The sequence below is a fragment of the Epinephelus fuscoguttatus genome, linkage group LG8 (genome assembly GCF_011397635.1).
Source record: "Epinephelus fuscoguttatus linkage group LG8, E.fuscoguttatus.final_Chr_v1".
NCBI lineage: Eukaryota > Metazoa > Chordata > Actinopteri > Perciformes > Serranidae > Epinephelus > Epinephelus fuscoguttatus.
In genome coordinates this window covers 35854948-35878345 of record NC_064759.1, presented here as the reverse complement: position 1 = coordinate 35878345, position 23398 = coordinate 35854948, and the positions used below count along the sequence as shown (strand labels likewise).

Here is a 23398-nt window from a genome sequence, read left to right as displayed (position 1 = left end):
AACAACAACATACAATTTCCTATGTTATGCACAGTCCAGTAAAACAGACCACTAGGTCATTGAAGGGCACATTGAATGGTTTAAAAAGTTTAAAAAAAACATATAGATTAAAAAAAAATAAAAATAAAAAATTTACGTATAAAAAAAAAAAAAAATGTATTTTAATACAAGTAATAGAAATACTGCCCATCCCTGGGTGGCACTGTGATCTAAAACCATAGACTGTATAGAAAAAAATGGATGTCGCCATCATAATGTCACCCATTGTTTTGTCAACTCCCACTCTGAAGCCTTGAGTTTGGCATTTTGGCTGTCACAATCTTTTTTTTTTTCCTGTGGAGCCAGAGATGACCATATTTGGATGAAAGGGTGGAGCTAACCTTAACACTAGCTGCTAGTTTAGTTATCACAGTGCATTTACAGCCATGGTTAACTGTGATAATACTATTGCTATTGCTAATTTTCACGAGCAAAAAACAGGCTTAACACCTAAAAAATAAAATGTAATGTTTTTTAGTACAACTAAATGCTAAACAAGACTTTTTGTAGGCGACCTAAATGTTACAGTCACCTTTCATAAACTGAAAACAGCTAGCTCATGGCTACGCCTACAGTCTGTGAATCTGGGGTTATGCCTTGTTTATGTAACATGACATACGACGTCACCATCAGCCTCATCAAAGTACTCCAGTTCAAACTCCCAGAGCCTTCAAACAGAAAGAAAACACAAGCTTCATCTTTACTGTTCCTCTCCACCTCATTACAGACACATAGGTGTGACATGAGCAGAGATATGTTCAAGTGTAGTGTTGTTTGTGTGTCAGTAACTCACTGCACTCTCAATGTGCTTTTGCGCTCCTCCACTAGCAGCTCAGTCATAACTTCAGCTGTCACCTCAGAGGGGAGCTTGTTTCTCTCCAAAGGTTCAGTCACCAGTGTGAGATAAACAAATACACAAGAGATCACTTGCCTTTATGTTTAAATACAAGACACAATGTAGGAGACTTTACCTGCTATTGTATATTGATGTAGACTTGAAACTATAGTGGATCTTACTTAAGCTGTGTAAGAGCCAATGTGCCAGCAGGTCTGTAGAGCCGCTCATATATGGGTGTGTCAAACGACATCTGTGAAGGAAATAATGTCTCTCATTAGTTTGTTTTTCAGAGGTTTAAATCCATATGAAAATGTTTACAGTCTAAAACCCTGTCACACAACCTGATGGGTCTGTAGATGCCTCGGCTTCCTTCAATAAACTCCATGGATATTTTGTTGCTGTATGGGAAAATACAGTGTGTGTTCAGGCTGAAGAGTGTGTGAAGTCTGCAGAGAGGTTCTTTGCAATCTACTGTATATTCTGCTCTGTATGGGCCTTTTTTTCATTTGTTTCACCAATGTTTCTCTTCATGTTTAATTACATTAAACTACATACTGCACTACAACTTGCCACAGTCATGCCAACATACAATCTAAAGCACAGTGTTTTCAGATAAAGTCTATCCAAAAAAAAAAGAAAAGAAAGAAAAAAACACACTTGACACAGCTATAGCTTTCACTTGTCACCTTTTTGGAAGAAGCTTGTTCAAAAGGATGTACCTAATTACAGAAAACATGTAATGGGAGAGAAAAATAATTAAATCATGGTGGAACACTCCTTTAATTGCCAAGTTTGTGAATAACTCTGCTGCCCTGGATCACCACTACATAATGTCTTCCCATCACTCCTGTCGTTTACGCATCATGAACCCTCTCTGAGTCCACCCTCTTCTTCAGTGAACATTTTTATGACCCAAATGTACTCTGGAGCCACACAGGCTGCTCTGAAAGGTGCAGAGGGAGGGCTGTTTGTGTGCTGAATTATAAACACTGAGCCCAGTGTTGGATCTGCTGTGGCCACCACGGTTGCTCACTGTTCTGTGTCTGTCTTTACGTGTGTGTGTGTGTGTGTGTGTGTGTGTGTGCTGTTACAGGAGGAGTTCTGTTTCCCTGTGGAGTGTCTGTCTCTGACGGTGGAGGAGGTGATGCACATCAGACAGGTGCTGGTTAAGGCAGAGCTAGAGAAGTTCCAGCAGTACAAAGAAATCTACAACGCTATGAAGAAGGGAAAGGTAACTTCTTTGTGTGTGACACATGTTGCCTTTATCGTGTACAGTAAAACACACGAGTAGATGCAGTTGTTATGAAATGAGTTGGGCTGTACCATTCTTATAGGTGAAGTGAGTAAGATGTAGGGGTGTGTGATGGCATCTAGCGGTGAATTGCAGATTGAAACGAGCTATAACTTCTCCCACTGAGAATTTCTCTTATGTTCACTGATTAGGAGGTTTTTACCAGGAGCTGAATTATCTGCAGAGGTCTCTTTCCCTTCCAAAACAAAAAGACCAAGTGATTAAAACTAGTTAAAACACTGCATAAAGAAGTTTCATGTTACAGATAAGTGTAACTCCCAACACTGCTCATTGCAGATGGGCTTATAACTACGGTGGCCTAGAGTCTAAGGTAACAAAAACACAACAATTTGTATTTTCAGGTGATTATACACTAAAGAAAACATACTTATTATATTGTATTTCTGGCAATATATCCCCCTACATCTTGCCCACAGGACCTTTAACTTCACCATAAGGGAAAGAGCACATATTTCTTAATGTTTGCATGATGTCTTGTTTTTTCTAACATGGTCTTAATGTCTTTTATTGCAGCTTTGCTTCTGTTGTCGAACCAAAAGGTTTTCCTTCTTCACCTGGTCCTACATTTGCCAGTTTTGCAAAAAGTAAAACATCTTTTATCTTTTGCATTTTAAATTAAATCTGTTCAGAAGGAAGTGTCACTGTGTTCACTCATCACTTCCTCTGTTTGCTTTCTCTTCTCCCCTCACAGGCCTGTGTGTGCACAGTGCTGCAAAAAGGTTAGTCAAATTGAGTAAATCATTTCTCCAAACAGCTGCCAGTGCAGCATTAAATCCTGCTGTTATTTGTTCTCATCAGTCAGCTGACAGAAATGTGTTGCCATTCAAAAAGTTGGACTTTAAATTAGAGTATAATGTATATTTATGACATTTCATTATAAGTGCCCAAGTAGTTTAATGAAGATTTTAAGTCCTTACATAAACAAAAAATGGTACCCAAGAAATGTTATATTTCATCCATAGTCTCTCTCAGTAATCATTACACTTCTAATTTACATCTATGTCTTCCCTCTCTAACAGATGCGGCTGCCGTCCAAACCTTATTCCAGCTTGCCCATCTACTCCATTGGCTCGACCAACACTCTCCCCAGGGAGAGGTTGAGTGCCATGAGTGCTGTAGGACAAGGACTCTCTGTGGCCAGAGAGCCGGGGCCATCAGCAGTGGGAGGGGCCCAGGCGCCCCCTACTTTGAAAGTAGAAACAACAGGAGCATCTAAAGGAGCTGGAAAAGTCTCTGGAGCAGCAGCTGCTGCTAAATCTGAAAAGTCCTCTGGCAGTCCACGGCGCCACAGCATTCAGAAGACCATGTCCAAGTAAGAGCTTTGAACACAATTATTATGTCCTAATGTGACACAAATTCTCCTGTTGACAGTTTGTATGATACTGCAACAATGGCCCCTAAGATCAGAACTAAAATATTACATTTTAAAAAATGAACTTAAGTCCTGCAAATTCTAAAACATGTGCAGAGGCTGAAAAAACATGCTCATGATCCCAAAATGCAGAAAATACTAAAACACAAATAGAAGACAAAAAGGCCTTCAATCATAGTAGTTGCTGCTGAAACATCCAGCTACATCTTTGCACTGTCACTGTGACATCTAGTGGCCGAATCTTTATTTTACCTCAGTACATTTCTGTTGTTTGGGTTTTATATGTGCTACATTTCCCAATTGTGATTGCATTTTCCTTATTGTTTGTCTTTATTGCTCTGGAGATCTGGTATTTGTATACATGGATTTGGAGCACATATTGCATGTCTTTGTTTTGTCCAAAGAGGCCTGGAAAATTTATTATTATTATTATTATTATTATTTCTTAAAATTCTGGAATTATTTATTTTTTATTAAAATTAAAAGTGTTGATTCATCCAAAATGCCAAAAAAGACAAATGTATTTTCTCAACCCTAGTAGTGTCAAACTGTTCACATAGTTTTGGTTTGACGTTCACAGCTTTTGAGACATCTGTCTCTAAAAATGATACCTCCACACTGGAGTGTTGGTAATAAATTGAACAGCAGCATTTCTCTTCTGAAACAGTGTTCTTACACTTGAAGGAACATCTGACCTGCAAACTTAAGGTTTGTATATCAGTTGCTTACAGCCTGTTATCTTGAATTTGTGATAAAAAAAACTGTTTTTCTCACATGCCTCCCTGGCAAATGGAGAATCCAAAAAAGGCAAACCTTCTTCATGAATTGAAGTCACTGCGGACAACATTTAACAACAGCAAAATATATCAAAACATCCATTTACAAACTCTCGCAGAACTCATGCAGTGTAATCCAGGTCGCATTTATCCAGTCGTATGCTCACTACTTCACACACACATGCATTTTTGCTAAGATGTTACAATATAAAACACTATGCCTGTGAGTAGCGTGCCCTAAACTTGCTTGCACACCACTGTGCCATGCATGAGACTGTTTGTACTGACATGTTTTATATTATAAGGTTTGAGCTTGAATGCATGTGTTGGGGAAGTACTGAGCATATGACTGGATAAATGAGACTTGAATTATACTGTACCAATTATATGAGAGCTTGTAAACAGATGTTTTGATATAGTTTTGCTGCTGTTAAACATAGTCCCCTAGATTTTAATTCATGAAGATGTCTAACTTTTTTTGGGTTCTCTGTTCGATATGGAGGCATGCAAGAAAAACAAAGTTTTCTTCATGAATTTAACGTTACATGGGGTGAGTAATTGTTATGCAAATGGTCGATTTGCAGGTGAAGTATTGATTTAATAATACTCAAACCTTCCTGCATTCAACAATCATTGTAGTAAACATAAAAAATGAGATTCCATTTACCTTGTATTACAGTAATAATGATATTAATGTCTTAATGCATAGCAAAAAAGTATGTAGATTCCACAACATCAAAAATAAAACCAGATACAATAATTAAGAACATGTACAACAACATCAAGACATCAGTAAATGAAAAAATATGGTCAAACCTCAAAACCTGAACAAATGGAAATAAAACAATCAACATAACTAGATAAAACAGTATGTAAGTGAGAAAATATGTTGTTGTTGGTTTTTTTTGTTTGTTTGTTTGTTTGTTTTAATTTTAATTACGGTGACCACCCACCGATTAGGTTACCCATGATCACATACCCAGGGTAGTTTGAACAGTCAGTCAAAGTAAACCAAACCGTAATAACAAAAACAACAGTGTTCTCTGATCGTGTCCATGCTAAGATGTTCTCTTGTTTCTGTCCCATGTAGGTTTTCGAAGCACGGCTCTTTAAAGTCTCATGAAGAACTGGAGCTTCCCTCAGAGCTGACGGAGGACTGGGCCACCATGGAGGTGTGTGTGGACTGCAAGAAGTTCATCTCTGACATAATCGCCTCCAGCAAGCACAGCCTGTCACTGGCCACCAAGAGAGCTCGACTAAAACGCAAGACCCAGTCCTTCTACTTGTCCTCCCCTAAAGGAAGGGAGGAGTACCGCCCCTCTGAACGAACAATCAAGGAGGTCTAAAACTTTTTATCTCTCTCTCTCTCTGGCTGCTTCCAGCTCCTATGGCACAATTACAAAGACTCAGCACTGGATATGATTTTACTGTACATGTATACTTCAGTCAGATAAAGCTGTCAGATTGGCTGATATGAACCTCAGTGGTGGACAGTGTGGTGTTTGTTGCTGTGTCCTGATCATCGTGTACAGCTCCTTCAGATGAGCGCATACTGTAGATCTGCCAATTTTTTTTACCATATCATAGATGATCCTTTAATCCCTGGCCACAGACTTTTGAGTAAAGAGACGAGAAGTGTTGTGATGAGAAATGGCAATGTGTCAAAGTGGAATGACCTCCCTTCCCTATGATGGCACAACAGCGTGGTCCAATCCAACTCACATTCAAATCAATAAGCACAAGACAGAAGGACTGATGTGTGTTTGGCTTCCTCAGGCACTGGCACTGCAGAAGACACGAGGCCTGCAGAAAGTGACACTCAAGAAAATACGGGATATTAAACTGTACATTTTGTATGGGTTTTCATTTAGTTTTTTTTTTACAAGCGTCTGTACGGTAAATGATTGTTCGATGAAGTCACCCTCAGTTTTGTTTTGCTGATGATGCTTAATGAGACTTTCCCCCACTTTCGTCTGTACAAAGCATACTTCATAGCATGCTCCTGTTTTTGAGGAATCAGGAAAAGTTTCCACGCATCTTTTTTTTTTTTTTGATTGCATGTAGAAAACAGTCTGTTTTCATACAGATTTTGTGCCAAATAACAGCATCTTTCTAATCTATATGTTACCCATGGAAAAGTAATTTCCCCCGATTTATGTTTGCAGAAATCTGGCAACAAAACGATGACACAAACTATGAGAGCCATACTCATTAAAGCCCAAGAAAATGTGGTATAAAATCTTGACATTTCAAAAATTCAAGTCTGAATAGTCCGCACTGCTCATTTTTTTTAGTTTAACACTCAACTAATCTGCTTCATCGGGATTGTGTGGGCAAGAGCTGATCAGATTTGATTTTAGTTTTGCACTTCCATAAAGTAATGAGACTTGTACGATACAGAGTATAAAAAGAACGGTGACTTGGTTAATTGAAGCTGAGATATTGTGTCCCTTATATGTTTGTGTGTCTTTGTCCATCAGTCCCTATATGGGCCAAGTTTAAGGGGACAGTTCACCCCAAAATCAAAAATACATATTTTCTACTCATGAACAAGAGGCTTGTGCTCGTGATAGCACAAAATGTAAACATTAATGGTGTCCTCTTCAGCCACAACAACAAGGTCTGTGGATTAACTTGAGTAACCAGCTCATTATTTCTGGAAGAGAAGTTAGACATCTCTATGGCCGATATCTCCAACACTCAGTAACTCACACCAAACAATCTTACCAAACATTACAGGTAAGAGGAAAGATCTTTTTTTTTGATGAACTGTCCCTTTAAACACTGCCATAACCTACATTTCCCATGATGCAACTCCATAGCATCTTAATGGTTAAAACATTATTTACTGTTAAATACCCACATCTCTCATACTCCACAACCAAAGTTGGTAACAGAGGTCTTCTGTTATAAATTCGTCTCACTCGGGACAGAGCCAAAATAACCCTGATACAAACAAACACTGCTAAATCCTGATTGGTGCTAGGAAGTACATGACATCATTTGTTTCCTTTTAAGCCTCTCCTACTTCAAACAAGTGAGCGAAACAAAAATTACAGAAATCTCTTATGTAAAATAACCAAACCTACTCTAACTTTGGCAGAAAACGTTGTGCTGATGTTAGACCCCATTGCTTATAATAAGAAGTAGATTGAAAAAATATATTTTTTTAGGGCCTTCAAAGCACATTTTGAAACCACATGTTCATGCTGTGTGTTTATTTGAGACTTACTTAGACTACACAGATGTGCAGAAAAGCAGGTATAGACACAGTATTACCTGCAGTATTGTCTAGTCTTGCCTTCAAGTAATTTACAAAAAATATCTGCATATTTTTGCAATTTTAAATGTACCTTTGCGTTGATATATATTTCTTTCTTCTTTCATAACATGAAATTCCTGGCTTGTATTTATGTTGTGTAGGGATTAGTCATAATAAAACACCTCATGTTTGTGTGTTTGTGCAGATGCACAGCTCATGAAACCCAGTTCACTGTCCAGGCAGCAGACACACACACTGTCCTGCTGTGCAACACATACTGTAAGTCTTAACATGATGCCTTTATGATTTCCCTCCATCATTCAGAGTCTCATTGGCAGGAAGACATGTCTAATTACTTGTGGCCTGGATGTTTATTTTGTTCTTCATCACATTCCTCATCTTCCTCCTTAAGATATTTCTGCCTTAAGAATTGCCTTTTATGATCACACTCATACGTTGAACAGTCATCTACTGTAACTGTACATACTTTGTTTCTAATGATTTGTTTGTAGGTCAGGTGTGTGTTGCCTCGATGATATCTTGCCAGTGAGACTGTTCTAGATCTGTGTCTCTGAGAGGGAAACTAACCCAGTACAGTGTGTTCACGGGAGGAGTGGGAAGTCCACAGAAGAAACCTCACAGTGTGACAGCATCGTGCATGTACTATGGTGTAGCTTTTACCCTAAGTCTCTATTACCTTTAACCTGTAACTTCTTGCAGAGAGTGCAACAAATGATGACTACAACAATAAACTGTAATGCAATACCTGATCAAGGCATCTATATCTTCCTTGTTTTGCATTTAAAATATTCAAAAACATGAATGTTTATGCCTCCGTGCCGTGGCTGGAGGCATTATGATTTCAAGTTGCCCGTCCATCCCAGTCTTGTGAGCACCAGATCTCAAGAGTACCTTGAGGGAATTTCTTTAAATTTGATACAAATGTTCACTTGGACTCGACAACGAACTGATTACATTTTGGTGGTCTTAAGTCAAAGGTCAAGCTCACTGTGACCTTGTCTGTCTGACTTGTGAACAAGGTATCTGAAGAACACCTTGAGGGATTTTTTCTAAATTTGGCACAAACATCCACTTGGACTTAATGATGAACTGATCAGAATTTGGTGGTCAAAGGTCACTGGGACCTTGCGTCCATCTTATTCTTGTGAACACAATATCTCAAGAAAGCCTTGAGGGAATTTCCTCAAATTTGGCACTGACATCCACTTGGACTTCAGAATGAACTGATTAGAATTTGGTCCTCAAAGGTCAAAGTCACTGTGACCCTACAAAACATGTTTTTGGCCATAAAGCAAGAACTGATATGTTGATTATGACTGAATTTCACATGAATGTCTAAAATGATGACGTTTTATATCCGAAAGGTCAAAGATCAACTTCCCCCTGACATCATGATGCTCTGCAAAAACACTTATCTGGCCATTATGTCATATCTTAGGAACAGAAGGGGAGACATTTGGTCAGATACTTAATTTGTGACACTTATCTTGAATGTCCACCATGAAACATTGTTGATTGTATAGATCTTCTGGGATACCGCGAGGAAGTTGTGTGTGAAGCATCCATGTTTTCACAGACATGCATATAAACTGTGACTGCAACTTGTCTGGTTCGCAGAGGCATACAACTGCAAGGCGGTAATTCTAGTTGTTTTTCGTGGAATCAGGGCTGTAATCACCTTTACAACAAGGGGGAGGACCATTTTTAATTGAATTCAATGACCATTTTGAAGGAAATTTAGCTTTATTCAGTTTTTTTTGTTTTTTTTTTTACCAGTTTACATCACCAGCTCCATTTGTCTTGGAGAGGATGAGACCTCTGTAGATAATTTGGCTCCTGGTAAAAAAACTCCTGAACAATGAACACTGCAAAAATTCTAGCTGGGAGAAGTGTTAGCTGGTTGCAATGTGCAATTCACCTCCATCATCACCTTCCTAAATCTTACACACTTCACCTTTAAAGAAGTATACATCTGCTCTCAGGGAGGTCCATTACCACCTACAGGCTTTACTCTTCTTTCCCTCATCCTACTCCCAAATTGTGTTTCTTTCTCTGACATATTTTGTTTTACTGCACCCTTAGGTGGTGGATGACTGCTACAACATCCTGATGGAGTACAGCTTCTCCAAACAGGGCCATACCTGTTAAAGGGAAAATGACCTTCCTAAATGTCTGACATGTCATTCATTTAAAATTGTAACTGTAACTTGTACTTTGTCTCAGACAGGTGTAGAAAATCTGATTTCAACATTTAATTTTAAGATAAGCATACGCAAACAGCCAAGAATTAAATAACATACAAGATAATGATAGTGGATTTTTTGAGGCAGATACCAGTAATGATATTTTAGAGTTCTGCGAGTATGCTTAATATCCCTCCCCCATTCTCAATTTCTCCATCTTTTTGTCTTTGTTTTTAAGTTACTGGACAAGATATGTGGCCAGGGCTGGTTAAACATTGCCAGGCTACACTGTCCTCAGAGAGCCCACAGTAATATGTTTTATCACTGTCCCACTATAAGATTTTATCTGATTACCACTGCTATTTTCTGTTTGTTGTTTGTTAATTAAATGCTTCTGTTCTTATAAACAGTATTGAAATGACAAAATCCTCATCCTGCCCCTTATTTTCATGGTACATTTTAACTACTGAGTGGATTCAGTATGTGAAAAGATGTCTGACTCACACTCAGATTGGAGCTCTCTTTGGAGAGAGGTTGAAACAGTCGGACAGTGGTCGGGGTTTCCTTCTCAATGGAGTGTCTACTCTGGGTGTATTCCGCCTCTCTGGCTGGGGTGTAGAAGAGATGGGCAGGAACATGGGTGGAGCTGGTGTTCATAGAGAAAAGAGATGTAGAAGAGAGAAAAGGGGGGTGATTAACTGGAAACATTCTGTTGATTGGTTAATTCAAAGCTCAAGGAGGTTTGATCACAAAGACAAGGGAAATTTCTAAGAATACATGGATGGCGAAGCTGTTAGATTAAAACTCATCAATCTCTGTCACAGTGTAGTTTAGTTGGGGAGATGACTGAGCTGTGACAGGGATGTAAAAATAATCCCTGACTCACTTTTCTTCCCCAGAGCACACTCTGGAGATGTATCATCCATCAAAGATGTAGCCACACTGGAGCTGCAGACTGATCTGTGGCCAAAAATCTCATCCTGAATGTATGGAATATACAAACACATCAATCATTATTTGCTCAACACATGCAAGTTTGATTTCTAAAAAACCCTCCCACACACACACAAACACACGAGTTCATACTGACATCCAGTCGTCCAAAAATCATCCACATGAGCTCACTGTCTCAACAGGAGTTCTGTTTCTGCTGCTGGACCAGGACTAATTTTACTTAACAGATTACACCACCAAGTTTTAGACACAAACAAACCAGCCATAATTTTACACTCAACCTGTGTCTGCAAGCTCCAGGATTCAAATACGTAAAAAGAGGATAGTTTGCAGCCGGGGACGCAGACAGACAAGGCAGTTAGGTGAAGGTAAACTTGGGCTTCCAAGCCGCAGCTCATACTTCACCGACTCTAGTCCTTTGAAAAATGTCCTTTTGAAAAGAAAAACCTTTTTATTTATTGAGCTATACTGACTCATTTATAAATTAAAATTTACATTTATTTATATATGTATGAATTTATTTAAGGATTTATTTCTCAGGCTAATTAATCAATTAATTAATTAATTTAACATTGTCTTAAATAGTCTGTTGTACCATCTTAGTTCAACACAGTGTTGATGTTTACTGTCACCAGCTATTTCTTCCAGTGAGTTGATATGGTAGGAGTATATTTTACCACAGTTCACCACTTTAGCAGTTGGACAGCTCGGGCAAAAGGCCGGGCACATGGATTTCTGAATGGGCATAACAGGCACTGGCTCAGGGGCCCAAAGTGTCAGGACCCACCTGGCCTTCACCTGCAAAACATCACACAAATTAAAACATACTGATGGAGAAGAGATTCAAAATGACCATACAGAGAAACAAAAAGACCACAAAGAGATGCAAAGGAACTGCAAAGAGACACAAAATAACTACATAAAGAGACAAACAAACCACTAAGAGATACAAAATGACCAGAAAGAGACACAAAACCACAAACAGATGATTAACAACGACAAAGACACACAAAATAACAAAAAAAGAGGCTACACCACCACAAAGTCTGCTGTGTGTTTTACGTGGGAGTGGTGGTGGGGCCTTTTGCATCATTTTGCCAGGGGCCCATTGTCTCATAATCTGCCCTGCTAATTATAGCTTATTTAAATTCATATCCTGTTGGGGCTATCTGATATGTTTTTTTGTTTGTTTGTTTGTTTGTTTGTTTTTTTACACTTTTCTACACTGTGAAGTGATTTAAGCTCATCATTATAGTCTATATTATGATTATTATTACTATAATTAATTAATTAATTTATTTATTTATTATTATTATTATTATTATTATTATTATTATTATTATGCTGTAACTTAGTCTTGGCCTTACAATACTCTCAATCATTTCCCCAATGACGAGTAACCTGTAAAATTAATAAATAAATCCAGTAGGAAATGCAGCTGTTATTGTCATGTTCTTGCTCTCTCAATAAAGTTGCGTGGGGAAAAAATGTGTTACCATAGTGATATGTAAACTCGTCGGCTAACCTTAGCTGTTTAATATTGTTCATAAGGATAACTTATTACTTACGAAAGAAACAGAAGTAAGTGACTGTTACTGCTGATATTTTCTATTTTCCCCATTAAAACTGCTAACCGGAAAGTTAGCTAGCACATGCTAAAGTTAGCTAGCACCATGCTACAGTAAACTATCGAGGGACTCAAAGCGACACACGTAGCTTGTCGGTAAAAGTACGTCGCGTTGTCGCTAGTACTGGGATAACACCAGTAGTAGTAAAGGTATGTAATGAAAAATGTATTGACTAAACTGAATCTAACTTACCTTGCTTAATAATCTCATTGGAACTTTATGATAACATCTCTGTCTCTCCACAGGATGTCTTTATCCCGGATTCAGAGTCTGAGACTGGCAGCTGTACTGGAGGACTGTTCAGACCAGTTGGACATACTGGAACATACCCTGACAGTCAAGATCGGCAGGCAGCGAGGCACTGTAGAGGCACAGGTGACTTCAGTGTGTTTAATACCTGTACATGTTCACAATCCAGAGGAACATCTGTCAAACAGCTGTCAGCTGATAATGATGTGAATGTTTTTTATGACAGATTATTCTCACTTCATGATCTTACTGGAAAAATGTATTGACTGAAATTATATATTAATTTACTCTGTGTGTGTGTGTGTGTGTGTGTGTGTGTGTGTGTGTGTGTGTGTTTGTTTAGGAGAAGGCCAGGCTGACCAAGCTTAGGGACGACTGGTGAGCAGTACAGACAAGCAGACAGAAAAACATGATGTTGCATTTTTGTCTTACTAAGCTGGTCTCTGTGTCTCTCTGCAGCCAGTATGTCTCGCAGCAGGTTTCCAAGCTGCATTTGGAGCTGGAGGAGAAGCAGAGTGTCAGCTCTCTGCAGCAGTTGTTGGAGAGGGAGGAGCAGAAGAAGACGGCTGAGAACATGAGAAGGTTCAACAGTGCATCATTTGGAAACAACACTAATAATACTAATCAATATAAGAATACAGAGCCAGAAAAGATTTTGTAGACATGATGCTGTTTTTATTTTTGAGAGACAAGGAGTGTTTGGAAAGGAGGAAGTCTGTGTTGTATCAGTAATGTGTGTCTCCCCACCCAGAGAGGCAAAGAGAGAGCTGGAGCGAAGAAAACAAACTCTAAAGAGACAGCAAGAGGAGATCCAACAGAAAACTGGAAAACTGAAGGTGAGAAAGTGAGAGCAGATCCAAACACCAAAACTGTTGGCATGAATGGCTGTTAGGGTTGAGTAAAAAAATCTTGTGGGTGATAACATGTTAGTCTGCAAGTCAGTGAATAATCTAGGGTGTCCATTGCCTCTTCAGGACATGCAACGGCTGGCCAAAGAGCTGAAGGATCAGCTCAATGAGTCATCAGAAATCGCCAACAAGAAGCGTGTGGAGAATAAAATTGAGCTGCAGCTCCAGCAGACACAAAGGGAGACCAGCCGGGTTGAAAAGCTGCTGGAGGAGGAGCTTGAGGTGGGTCCAACTGTCCATCCACTCCAGATCTGCCACCAGAAAGAGATGTTTTAGAGTGATCCTCCATCGCAGTGCAGACACGACCTCTGCCCTGCTCTCTCTTCCCTTTCCATCCAAAATTGGAGGATACGTACCTCCCTCACCTTTGTCTTAAATTAGCTGATGAGCAGTGTTCCTACATTTTTCTCAGACTTACACAAATAAATATTGTCGAAATCATGCTTCCTGTTGTCCCCTTTTCTCTCAGCTGCTGAAAAATCAGCTGAAGGAGGAGAGGAGAGTTCACGAGGAGTCACAGAAATTCCTGCAAAAGAAACACGAGGTGGGTACAGCAACATCACTAAAGGTCCTGTGTGTAAGATTTAGGGGGATATATTGGCAGAAATGAAATTTAATACAATAAGTATGTCTTCCTTAGTGTTTAATCACCTGAAAATAATTTTTTTTGTTTTCGTTTTGTTTTGTTCTCATTAGAATGAGCTACGTAGGGATCGGGTCCTCTTTTATGGAGACCACAATATTGCCACGTTTCTACAGTAGCTCAGAACAGACAAACCAATCACTGGCTCCAGATAAAGCCATCCACATTTTTGCGTCGGCCACCGCAGTTAGAAGCCCATCTGCAACAAGCAGCGTTCGTGTTACACTGATTTGTAACATGAAACTGTTTAATTCAGTGTTTTTACCATTTAAAATGTTTTGGAGGGGAAGGGACCTCTGAGGATAATTCAGCTCCTGGTAAAAAACCTCCTGAACAGCTGGATCTTAAGTTATAAGAGAAAAAAGGTGAGTATACATTAGCATGTGCTAGGCTAGCAGCCCGTCTCCGAAGAGCCGAACTGCATCAGAGATGCACTGATTTGTAACGTGAAACTGCTTTACACAGTGTTTTAACTGGTTTAAATCACCAGTTCTGTTTGTTTTGGAAATGAGGGGACCTCTGCAGATAATTCAACTCATGGTAAAAGAAAAAAGAAGAATACTGAAGAATTTCTAAGTGGGACAAGTTTTAGCTGGTTGCAATCTGCAATTCACCACTAGATGCCACCAAATCCCCCTAATCTTACACACTTCACCTTTAACAACTGACTCATGTTATTACAATTATTATGCGATTGTTGTAAGATGAGTTTAAACACCAAAATCATGATGCTGTACTCTCAGGAGCTAAGGGTTAAAGTCTCACCTATAGTTTAGTAAGAACCCACTGTGTCCTTTAGAAATCACCTCAATACCACTACAGGTCAGTGTACCTGAGGCTGAAGTTAAACATGTTGTACAGCAGCTGTGCATTTATCAAACTGCTAAAACTGTGAGGACCTGAACTTGAGTGAAAGATTAACAAGCTTAAGAATAAAAATCTATTTATCAAATCTTACTACTTGAAATACTCAGTGTAAGAAACTGAAGAGGCCAACTCATAGCAATGACCTCAGAGTTGTTTATTAATTATTGTGCCAGCACAAGTCTAGGAACTGCAAGGAGGATATGTAATAAATGTGTCAGTAAAGTCTGGTCTTATGAGCATGTGCTCATTTTCACAGAGCAATCCAGCAGTTACATTCACAAGTTAGCTTAACCTTTTTTCAGTCATATTTGTATTGACAGTAACCGCCACTTGTGGTTTCCTTACTGGCAGAGCATGAGCTTGAGGTTTCAGCAGATGCATCAGAGGCCAAAAAGAATGTCAGAACAGGGGATGTTATTAATGAGTAGCAGAGAGCAGGTGCAGCAGACCAGCAGCTTTCTGGAAGTTTGTTCCAGATATATGGTACATACAAACTGAATGCTGCTTCTTCAGTTACTCTTTATGTTGTAGGTCATGTTTAGCACCAGCACCTAAGCTTTTATTTTTCTTACTGTCAATTAAACTGTTGCTCTTGTTGCTTCAGGAGTTGCAGCAGCAGCTGCAGCAGTGGCAGCAGCGCACAAAGCAGATGCTGCAAGAGAAGGAGCAGCAGCTTAACAATGTGTGCTGCAAAAGAACACTGACTTTGGACAGACTGATGGAGAAGAGGAGACAGGTGAGTAGCTCCTAACGCTGAACAGGCACAGTGAAGAGCTGCTGATGCTCACTATTAGATGAACATTAATGAATGCTGAACTGTGTTCAGTTTATGGAGATGGAGCAGGTGGTGATGGAGGACAGGGAGGAGCAGGAGAAGTTGCGTCAACAGCAGGCAGAGGCCAGAGCTGCTACCAAGGTAACAACATCCAATCAGAACTCAGATCCATGCTTTACTATCATGCACTATCAGATCAATCGGTCTGATCATTTACTGTACAGATCCCTATTTCTGACCTGTTCTGTGACCTTTGACCCTACAGCTGCAGGCCTGGTGGAGGGGCTGCATGGTCCGCCAGGGCCTCGGTAGTTTTAAAAAAGCAGAGGAAGACAAGAAAGGGAAGAAGAAGAAGGAAGGAAAGAAAAAGAAGAAGAAATGAGTTTTCTCTGACACTCCAGTGAGATATTGAAATGTCTATAATTCAAAAATAATAGACGGTAATTTATGTTTTTTTTTTTTTGTTCTTTATTTAAAATATGTTTTGTCTTTTTCAAACACACAGTATGCAACAAAAAAAAGAAAAATTCAACTCATACAGTATTTTTGAAAACAAAAGATGTGCACTGTGTGAAGGTTAACATAGAGCATATCAACACCATTTAATAAATAAAGATAAAAGCAGACACACTAGTTGCATGTTCATTCAAAGTCCTCTTATACCATATTTTATGTACAATATGAATGCAAGAAATCTAAATGAGTTCCAGCAATTAAGACTACTAAGTAGTCTACAGTTAATGACCATAGGCCTTACATGTTAACAAAAGTCAACACCTTTATCACTACATGATAAGGATTTCAGTCAGACTCACAGTATTTTAACACTGTTTTGTCTTTGCAATCACATACATATATACAGTTCATGAGTAGATAAAATAAATCCTACAGCCAGTTGTCTTTCCTAAATTAGCATATCAGACTACTGGACATCAACTACACAAAGACTACATCATCATGGAGAGATGAATCATAAAAGAAAAGGCACACCCATATATAAAATGAATGCAGTAAAATTTCCATCTGCTCCCAATTTTATGTCCTCATGTCTGACAGAGGAGAGGAAGAACCGGTATTGCAAAACAGGATACGTCTTTACTGATCATATTCATCATATTTAAGGATAAGATTTGTTTGTGCGTGATGCAACTCTTACAACACTTGGAGAAATATGATGAACAATTCAGTTATGTTTTTAAATCAAATGTCAGGGCCGAGACCAGTTTCAAGTCACGTCAAAACCAAGACCAGACCAGAAATAACAGTGATGTCAGTCAAAAATGTGAAAATAACAACTGAAAAAAAGTTGTTGATTAATCCATAAGCCGATCCAGCAGTAATTGATTAACCATTTAAGTTACTTTTTAAGCAAAAATGCCTAATATTCTTTGATTCCTGGGCTCTGAAAAATAATAACTAACATTTTTTACTATTCTGTTATTTTATAGACCAAACAATCAAGCACTTATCTAGAAAATAATCTACAGATTTATCACCAATTAAAATATCTGTTAAATGTAACAGACATTGGGTGTGTAGCTAATGACTTCCACACCCATAACAAGTCTAAGTCAAAGCAGAGCAGAGACTGAGACAAATCCAAAAGGTGAAAAAAAGTCTTCTGGAGACTGAAATTTTTTTTTATCACAAACTGAGTTTGCACTGCGATCCGACCAAAGATGACAGTATTGCTAAAGTGTGTAGTGTGTGTCTCCACTGTGTGCAGCCAAAGCTTCACGCCTCTTCTGTTTCGGTCGAGTGGGTCTGATCAGCGTGCATATAGTTGTTGTCTCCGATGATGACACAATTGAGACTAGATTGGTGGATGATGATGCTCGGAGGCTCAGCTGATTGCAGAGGAGGAGGAGGAGGAGGAGGAGGAGGAGGAGACGTCTGTCCTGCTCCTGGCTGTCTACGGCTGCAGTGGCACCTTGCCTGATCTGTAACACATGAACAAAAAATTAGATGCTTTCATTTCTCATGAGTACAGATTGATGGCTGTGATATGTGTAGCACAACTGTCACAAAACATAACGTAGCATAAATTGGAGCTCAAAGTGCTTTAAACGTCCTAAAATAGGCTATAAAATATGTTTTGCTGTTACCCACCGTGCATGTGGAGCCCAGATTCCTGCATCAGAGGCTGACATTCAGCCACAGCAGATGGGTAGGTGTCGTTGCCGATGACGCAGTCGATCAAGGTGGAGTTGCTGATGTTGACAATCAGAATGGTAGACGGTGGATTCCGGAGTGCAACTAATAATGAGTAGGGGAGGAAGAGAAAGGGGAAAAAGGAAGAGAATATAAGAATGGGAAGTTGGTGTTCCAGAGTGATGTAAAAGCAGAAATGTGTCACTACCACAAAGGTCCGTATAGGTCCTGAATATAGGGAAAAAGCTTGTTTTGCTGACAGCTCATATAAGAAGTCACAGCAAAGAAAGTGTTGGGGTTATTCTACAAAAATGAGCTGCTGACAGTTGGTATTTACACTGATTTATGGGGCAGGCTGATTTTGTTCAAGTTAACCTTACTTAAGCTGTTAACAAAAAGTGTGCCAAACTGATGCCTAAAATGACGGTAAAAGCACCCCAGACAAGGCCCCAGACAAATTGGACCAGCAATGATTAAACAATGAGATTTGAAAAATGAATAAACCCTGATCATTTTAATGTAAAAATAAAAATCAAACACAAATCATAGAACTTACCTTGTGCGGTTTTATCGTCTGCAGCTTGATGGTTTTGAGCTTAAATGAAAGAGAACAAGGTAAAGTTACATTTTACTAATGACAGTTTGTCTTTTGGCATGCATACTGCTGGTTTAGAAGGCAATACGAATATCAACACATGAAGTGAGAGTTCATCATGTTTGTGAGAAATAAAGACAGACTCAATAGTCCCATCTCAAGCCTACAGCCTGACCTGACAGCAGCATGTTAAACAATTAGGACAGTATTTGTGGTTTTCATTACAAGATTAATATCACAGCAATGAATTTTACCTGGCCAACATGTGCCATTCTCACACAGCATAGTGTCCATGGGGCAGCAAAACAGCTGGAAGGCTCTTCTGCAGCTCTTCTGCGCCATCCTATGCACCACCTGGATGAGTCTCAGCATGTTGGAGGCTTTTAAAGTCATCACCTAGAGGAGAGAAGCAGCAGACAGAAATCCCCCTTAGCTTCGAGATCTCAACACAATGACCTCATCTCATTCTTGAAAGATACACCTGCGTGGCGTGAGAGGGCTTTTTCTACAAACAGCGGCTCAAACCTGAAGACCATCTCGCGCTCAGCTCTGTTTTTCTAGGTCACGTGCACTTTCACTTGGAAAGTAGCTGAGACTGGGGACTTTTTTTCTGTTTCTTACTAACAAAACACGGAAATTAGGAGTTTTATTAAAAAATAAATAAACAAACGAATTGGTTTTAGTATTTTTTATCCATAGGCCTATTTGTAAAAATGAACCACAGTCTATGTGTATGTGCTGTTATATGTATCAACAGGGTGACAGGTGGGTGTACGTAAGTAAGGTAGGACTCAAAGTTGGTGGTGTGCCGTGAGAAGTCTGTCTATATAATGACGTCATAAATGTTTAATTTAAAAGGCTCGATTATATCTAACGGTAAACAACATTTTACACCAATTTTAGAACGTTTTACACTTAAATACCAAACCTAAACAACAACCTACAGACAACAACGCTTAAGTCAAGATCAAAGGCTTTTGCTTCGTGTATCCGCTGATGCCCCTCTCGCGCGCTCACTCGCTCTCGTTCGCGCATAATCAAGAGCCATAACCACATCACATTATTATCTGTGCAGCGGCAGATATATAACTAGTCAATTCACATGTTCTAGCTGTAACGTTAGCTGATCTGTTTAGCTACTTTAATGCACTTAAACAACTCTAAACTCGAGCGAGCAACAGGAACTCTCCGACCTGCCGCGAGCCGCATCGTCACACAAAGTAAGGAAAAGGTATGGTACATAGCCTATACTAATACATTTTAATAATTAACTGATTAAAACTCTTCCCCGCCACAAACACTAGTGCAATACACATTGCAATACACATGCCAGTAATAAAGGGGAAAAACACCTTTAAACAGGTGTCAGTGGGAAAAAAAATCTCACCTGATTGAAGGGTGTTGTCTCTTTCACTTTTGTTAAAATGCTGTTATTAAAAGGCTCCAGAGCCAAACGGTAAGCGCCTGCCATCATTCGTGTTGTAGTTATTATCCTCTTAGAAGCGACAAACACCGACTGATAAAGGCCGGTGCAGAAGTTTTCGGAAAAGCCCCGGTCTGAAGGTGCGCATGCGCACTTTGACGTGGGGTTTCCGTGGTCTTGTCTCTATTGAATGTTTGCAGCATATTGCAAACAAGCGTGGGCGGAAAAGTGTGGGTGTCCCCAAATTCCATTGTAATATTGCACGATATTTGCGTGATTTTGATAATAGGATGGAATGTTGAAGGTATAAAGTCAGCACGAGAGGTTTGCGCGTGACTGCTGCAGTCAGTGTCTATTTCTCACTACTGTTTCACCCCCCTATCTCTGTGATGCTGCCTTTACTGCACCTCGTATACTCTTAATTCTTTGAGAAGGGACGTGAAACTACAGCACATAATGTCACGATTTTTAAAACAAATCGAAGCAGAACTACATCATGATGTTTACTCTGGGAATGCACGGACTTGTTTCGCACTGAAGCATCAAAAGGAGGAGGAGGAGAAGGAGATGCTGAGATGATGCAACAGCTGAATTTGTAGCAGCACAAACTGCAGGTGTGCAGCTCAGCTGTCCACGAAACCTACTTTAAAATTATATATATTTTTTAAATACCATACTTTTTGAGAAAATAATGACAAAATTAAGAAACTGTTGGTCTGTGTTGAAAAAACAGGACTTAACGGTCTTTTTAAATTGTAAAGTAATTACTTGCAGCCAGAGCTTTTTTTTTTAAAGTCTTTTGGATGAAATACAAGTCATGTCTCTTGCAAATCAAAAAGCAGATCCTTGTGCTCTATTAATGCAGAGTATGCTAAGCAAAATCATACCTTCACCTCCTTTAGTGGAGAAGAGAAAAAGGGTCAAAACAGGAGCAAAGAAGAGAAGAAGATATTATACATTGCTCAGAAACTTAAGGAGACACTAAATCATCACAGTATAACACAGAGTCAAACTTCAGGGATGACAACAAGTGCAATAGAGGGGCAATAGCAAGAAAACCCCCAAAAAGGGAACAGTTTTGCATGTGGTCAATGCCCAGCCTAATGTGGCCAGAGTGTGTAGGAAGTTCCTGGATGATGAAGGCATTGATGCCACGGACTGGCCCTCCCGTTCCCCAGACCTAAATCCAATTGAGCACCTATGGGACGTTATGTATCAGTGCCATCACAGACTGTCCAGGAGCTTACTGATGGGAGGAGATCCACCAGGACACCATCTGCCAACTTATCAGGAGAATGCCCAGATGTTGTCCAGAGTGCATACAGACACACTACTCAGTCATGTTATGAGTTGCCGTGATAAAATTCACGCAAGTTGCATCAGTCTCAATTTTTCACTTTCAATTTCGGTGTGATTTTGGATCCAGCCCTCAGTGGGTTGATGGTTTTGCTTCTTTATCTTTTTTCTAAGAAAACCGACATTGCAGAAGCTTTGGCAAACTTAATCACTTCTATACTGAAAATAAAAAACAAATGAAAATTAAATGTGATGATTAATTTAACAAAAATATATAGAAATATGATGAGCTACATCCCTCTTTTCCATTGTTAGGTATGAACCTTCATTCTCACCAGCTCCCCTCAGGCAGGCAAAGTTTAAAATTTATGAAAACTCTGATCACTAATGTAAGTAAACCATTGCTGGCTGAACTTACTGTATTTACTCCAAAGTTCAGTGCAGTTGACTCTCTTTGTTTTACATGAGATCAGCTGAATTAAACAGCACCATTTAGTTTGTTCAGTATTTATTCAGCTTAATTGATTCTGTGCAGCTCTCCTTTATGCCAGCCTAAATGTTTATTACGAAGGTCTAAATTCTTCATACTGCCAGGAGTATAATTCTGGGGGAGAGATGCTGAAGTCGTTATCTGGCCTTAGTTTATTATTGCTTTCACCTTATGTGTGTGTGTGTGTGTGTGTGTGTGTGTGTGTGTGTGTGTGTGTGTGTGTATGTGGACACCAATGGCAGCAGGAACTGCCTCAGAAGTGGCTTTGACTACTTTGCCAAGTGTTTATATGTCTGTCTTTCTGTGGACAATTTTGTTACTGTGATGCATCACAACTGTGCAAGACGTAGTCACAAAACTTAATCAGGTGTGTATTTGAGAGCAAAATGATGGCTGAGGTCAAAGACTGGTGTGGTTCAAGGAAGGGGACCAAAAGAAGGGGGGTAGGGAAAAGTAGGGTACAACCTCACACATTGTAAACTGCAACACAGACTTTTTAAGTGATTACACAGGGCTGATCCTTTTGTTCTTCCAGCCAGTTGATCACAATACCACCAAACAGTGACCTGCAAAATTCCACAGAGACTGGACGTGTTTCCGCAGAGTTCAGTGACAGAGTGTTTTTGACCGACATAAGTAAATTTCTTTGTCTTACTTCCTTTTTGATTACTGAGTTGTTGTTGTTGTGAGTCATCAAATCCAACCATATATCATCATAACAACTGTCTTGTTGCCTAAAACACTGCATTGTTTTGAACTATGTAACCAATTCCTAGCGAATGTTAGCTAAGATTGATAAAATTTAGCCACTGATTTGGCCATTTTCCTTGGTTTTGAATTTCAAACTTACGTTCAGTTTGAAATTATGTCCTTAATTAAATAAGATATACTTTGTATTTCTAATTTGTCAGGGATGTTATGGACATACAGTTTTACAGTCTTGTCAATATTCATACATCCAAAACTCCTACTACTTTGACAGGATCTAGGTTACCCAATCTACGTGCATCTATGGATCCATGGATGGATACCTGTAGGATACCTATCCTTCCCCTTATGTAGATGGAAAGATAGGTATCCACATACATCTATCCATCAATCCATCAATCGTGGATCTATCATGGATGTTTGAATATCTATCATAGATAGATCCATAAACAGTATCAACCTATAGTATACAGATAGAATTGTATTACATCAATCGTGTTAAACAGACGTTTCCACCAAGTGTTACAGCTTACCCTCTGCCTGTTACAATTAACCCCACCCATGGGGTATGTTGTAAGATTTCACTTCCGCCAACTGTCGATGCAGTTGTAGAAGAAAGTTAAGTTCTAGAAAGAAAAAAAAACAACTGTTAATTTGTAGCAGAGGTGTGCATGTTCTTAAAAGAAATTGTCAGACAGTTTTAATAATATTAGCCAAAATGTGTTACATTGTGCCCCACTCTCCCCTAGTAAGTAGGAAGAGGGCCATTGCTGCCCCACTTTACACCCCTGGCCCGCATTCAGGCCTGGAGTGATCTCATCACAAGATGGTCTCTAATTTTTGTTGTTGTTGTCTAAAAGTAGTAAAAGTAGTTTTACAAATTTAGTTTAATTCAACAGAAAAATGGG

The 23398-nt window shown here is 39.3% G+C and overlaps 3 protein-coding genes across 6 annotated transcripts in view; 2 read left to right on the top strand and 1 right to left on the bottom strand.

The window, feature by feature from the left end:
* Positions 1 to 8369, top strand: part of spire1b (spire-type actin nucleation factor 1b) — a 53030-nt gene extending 44661 nt beyond the window's left edge. For all 3 annotated transcript variants that reach the window (XM_049584170.1, XM_049584168.1, XM_049584169.1), the window contains 5 exons: positions 1971 to 2108; positions 2703 to 2773; positions 2881 to 2908; positions 3209 to 3501; positions 5428 to 8369. In XM_049584170.1, the coding sequence (XP_049440127.1) occupies positions 1971 to 2108; positions 2703 to 2773; positions 2881 to 2908; positions 3209 to 3501; positions 5428 to 5683 (786 nt within the window). In that variant the 3' untranslated portion in view covers positions 5684 to 8369. The remainder of the gene's footprint in view (positions 1 to 1970; positions 2109 to 2702; positions 2774 to 2880; positions 2909 to 3208; positions 3502 to 5427) is intronic.
* A 3875-nt stretch (positions 8370 to 12244) lies between these two features.
* Positions 12245 to 16867, top strand: iqcg (IQ motif containing G). Of its 2 annotated transcripts, none has more exons than XM_049583741.1 (10): positions 12245 to 12534; positions 12631 to 12760; positions 12978 to 13012; positions 13094 to 13216; positions 13386 to 13470; positions 13609 to 13764; positions 14012 to 14086; positions 15657 to 15788; positions 15879 to 15968; positions 16093 to 16867. In XM_049583741.1, the coding sequence occupies exons 2-10, from the start codon at positions 12632 to 12634 to the stop codon at positions 16207 to 16209; spliced, it is 942 nt and encodes a 313-aa protein (XP_049439698.1). In that variant the 5' UTR covers positions 12245 to 12534; position 12631; the 3' UTR covers positions 16210 to 16867. The 2 variants fall into 2 exon arrangements, with proteins under 2 accessions (XP_049439698.1, XP_049439699.1); XM_049583742.1 differs by having other exon boundaries at positions 12247 to 12338.
* On the bottom strand, positions 16338 to 20180 carry LOC125893192 (uncharacterized). Its single transcript, XM_049583743.1, has 5 exons — positions 19961 to 20180; positions 18828 to 18969; positions 18535 to 18573; positions 17937 to 18083; positions 16338 to 17767 (listed from the first exon to the last, which is right to left on the bottom strand). The coding sequence occupies exons 1-5, from the start codon at positions 20045 to 20047 to the stop codon at positions 17562 to 17564; spliced, it is 621 nt and encodes a 206-aa protein (XP_049439700.1). The 5' UTR covers positions 20048 to 20180; the 3' UTR covers positions 16338 to 17561.
* Between the last annotated feature and the right edge of the window lie 3218 nt (positions 20181 to 23398).

Excerpts from the sequence above, each read along its gene's own strand:
- iqcg (XM_049583741.1), top strand. The coding sequence starts at position 12,632 with ATGTCTTTATCCCGGATTCAGAGTCTGAGACTGGCAGCTGTACTGGAG. Across the intron at positions 13,765-14,011 it reads TGCTGGAGGAGGAGCTTGAG|CTGCTGAAAAATCAGCTGAA; the intron begins GTGGGTCCAACT and ends CTTTTCTCTCAG. Across the intron at positions 14,087-15,656 it reads TCCTGCAAAAGAAACACGAG|GAGTTGCAGCAGCAGCTGCA; the intron begins GTGGGTACAGCA and ends TTGTTGCTTCAG.
- LOC125893192 (XM_049583743.1), bottom strand. The coding sequence starts at position 20,047 with ATGATGGCAGGCGCTTACCGTTTGGCTCTGGAGCCTTTTAATAACAGC. Across the intron at positions 18,574-18,827 it reads GAATGGCACATGTTGGCCAG|CTCAAAACCATCAAGCTGCA; the intron begins GTAAAATTCATT and ends CTTTCATTTAAG. Across the intron at positions 18,084-18,534 it reads AGACGATAAAACCGCACAAG|TTGCACTCCGGAATCCACCG; the intron begins GTAAGTTCTATG and ends ACTCATTATTAG.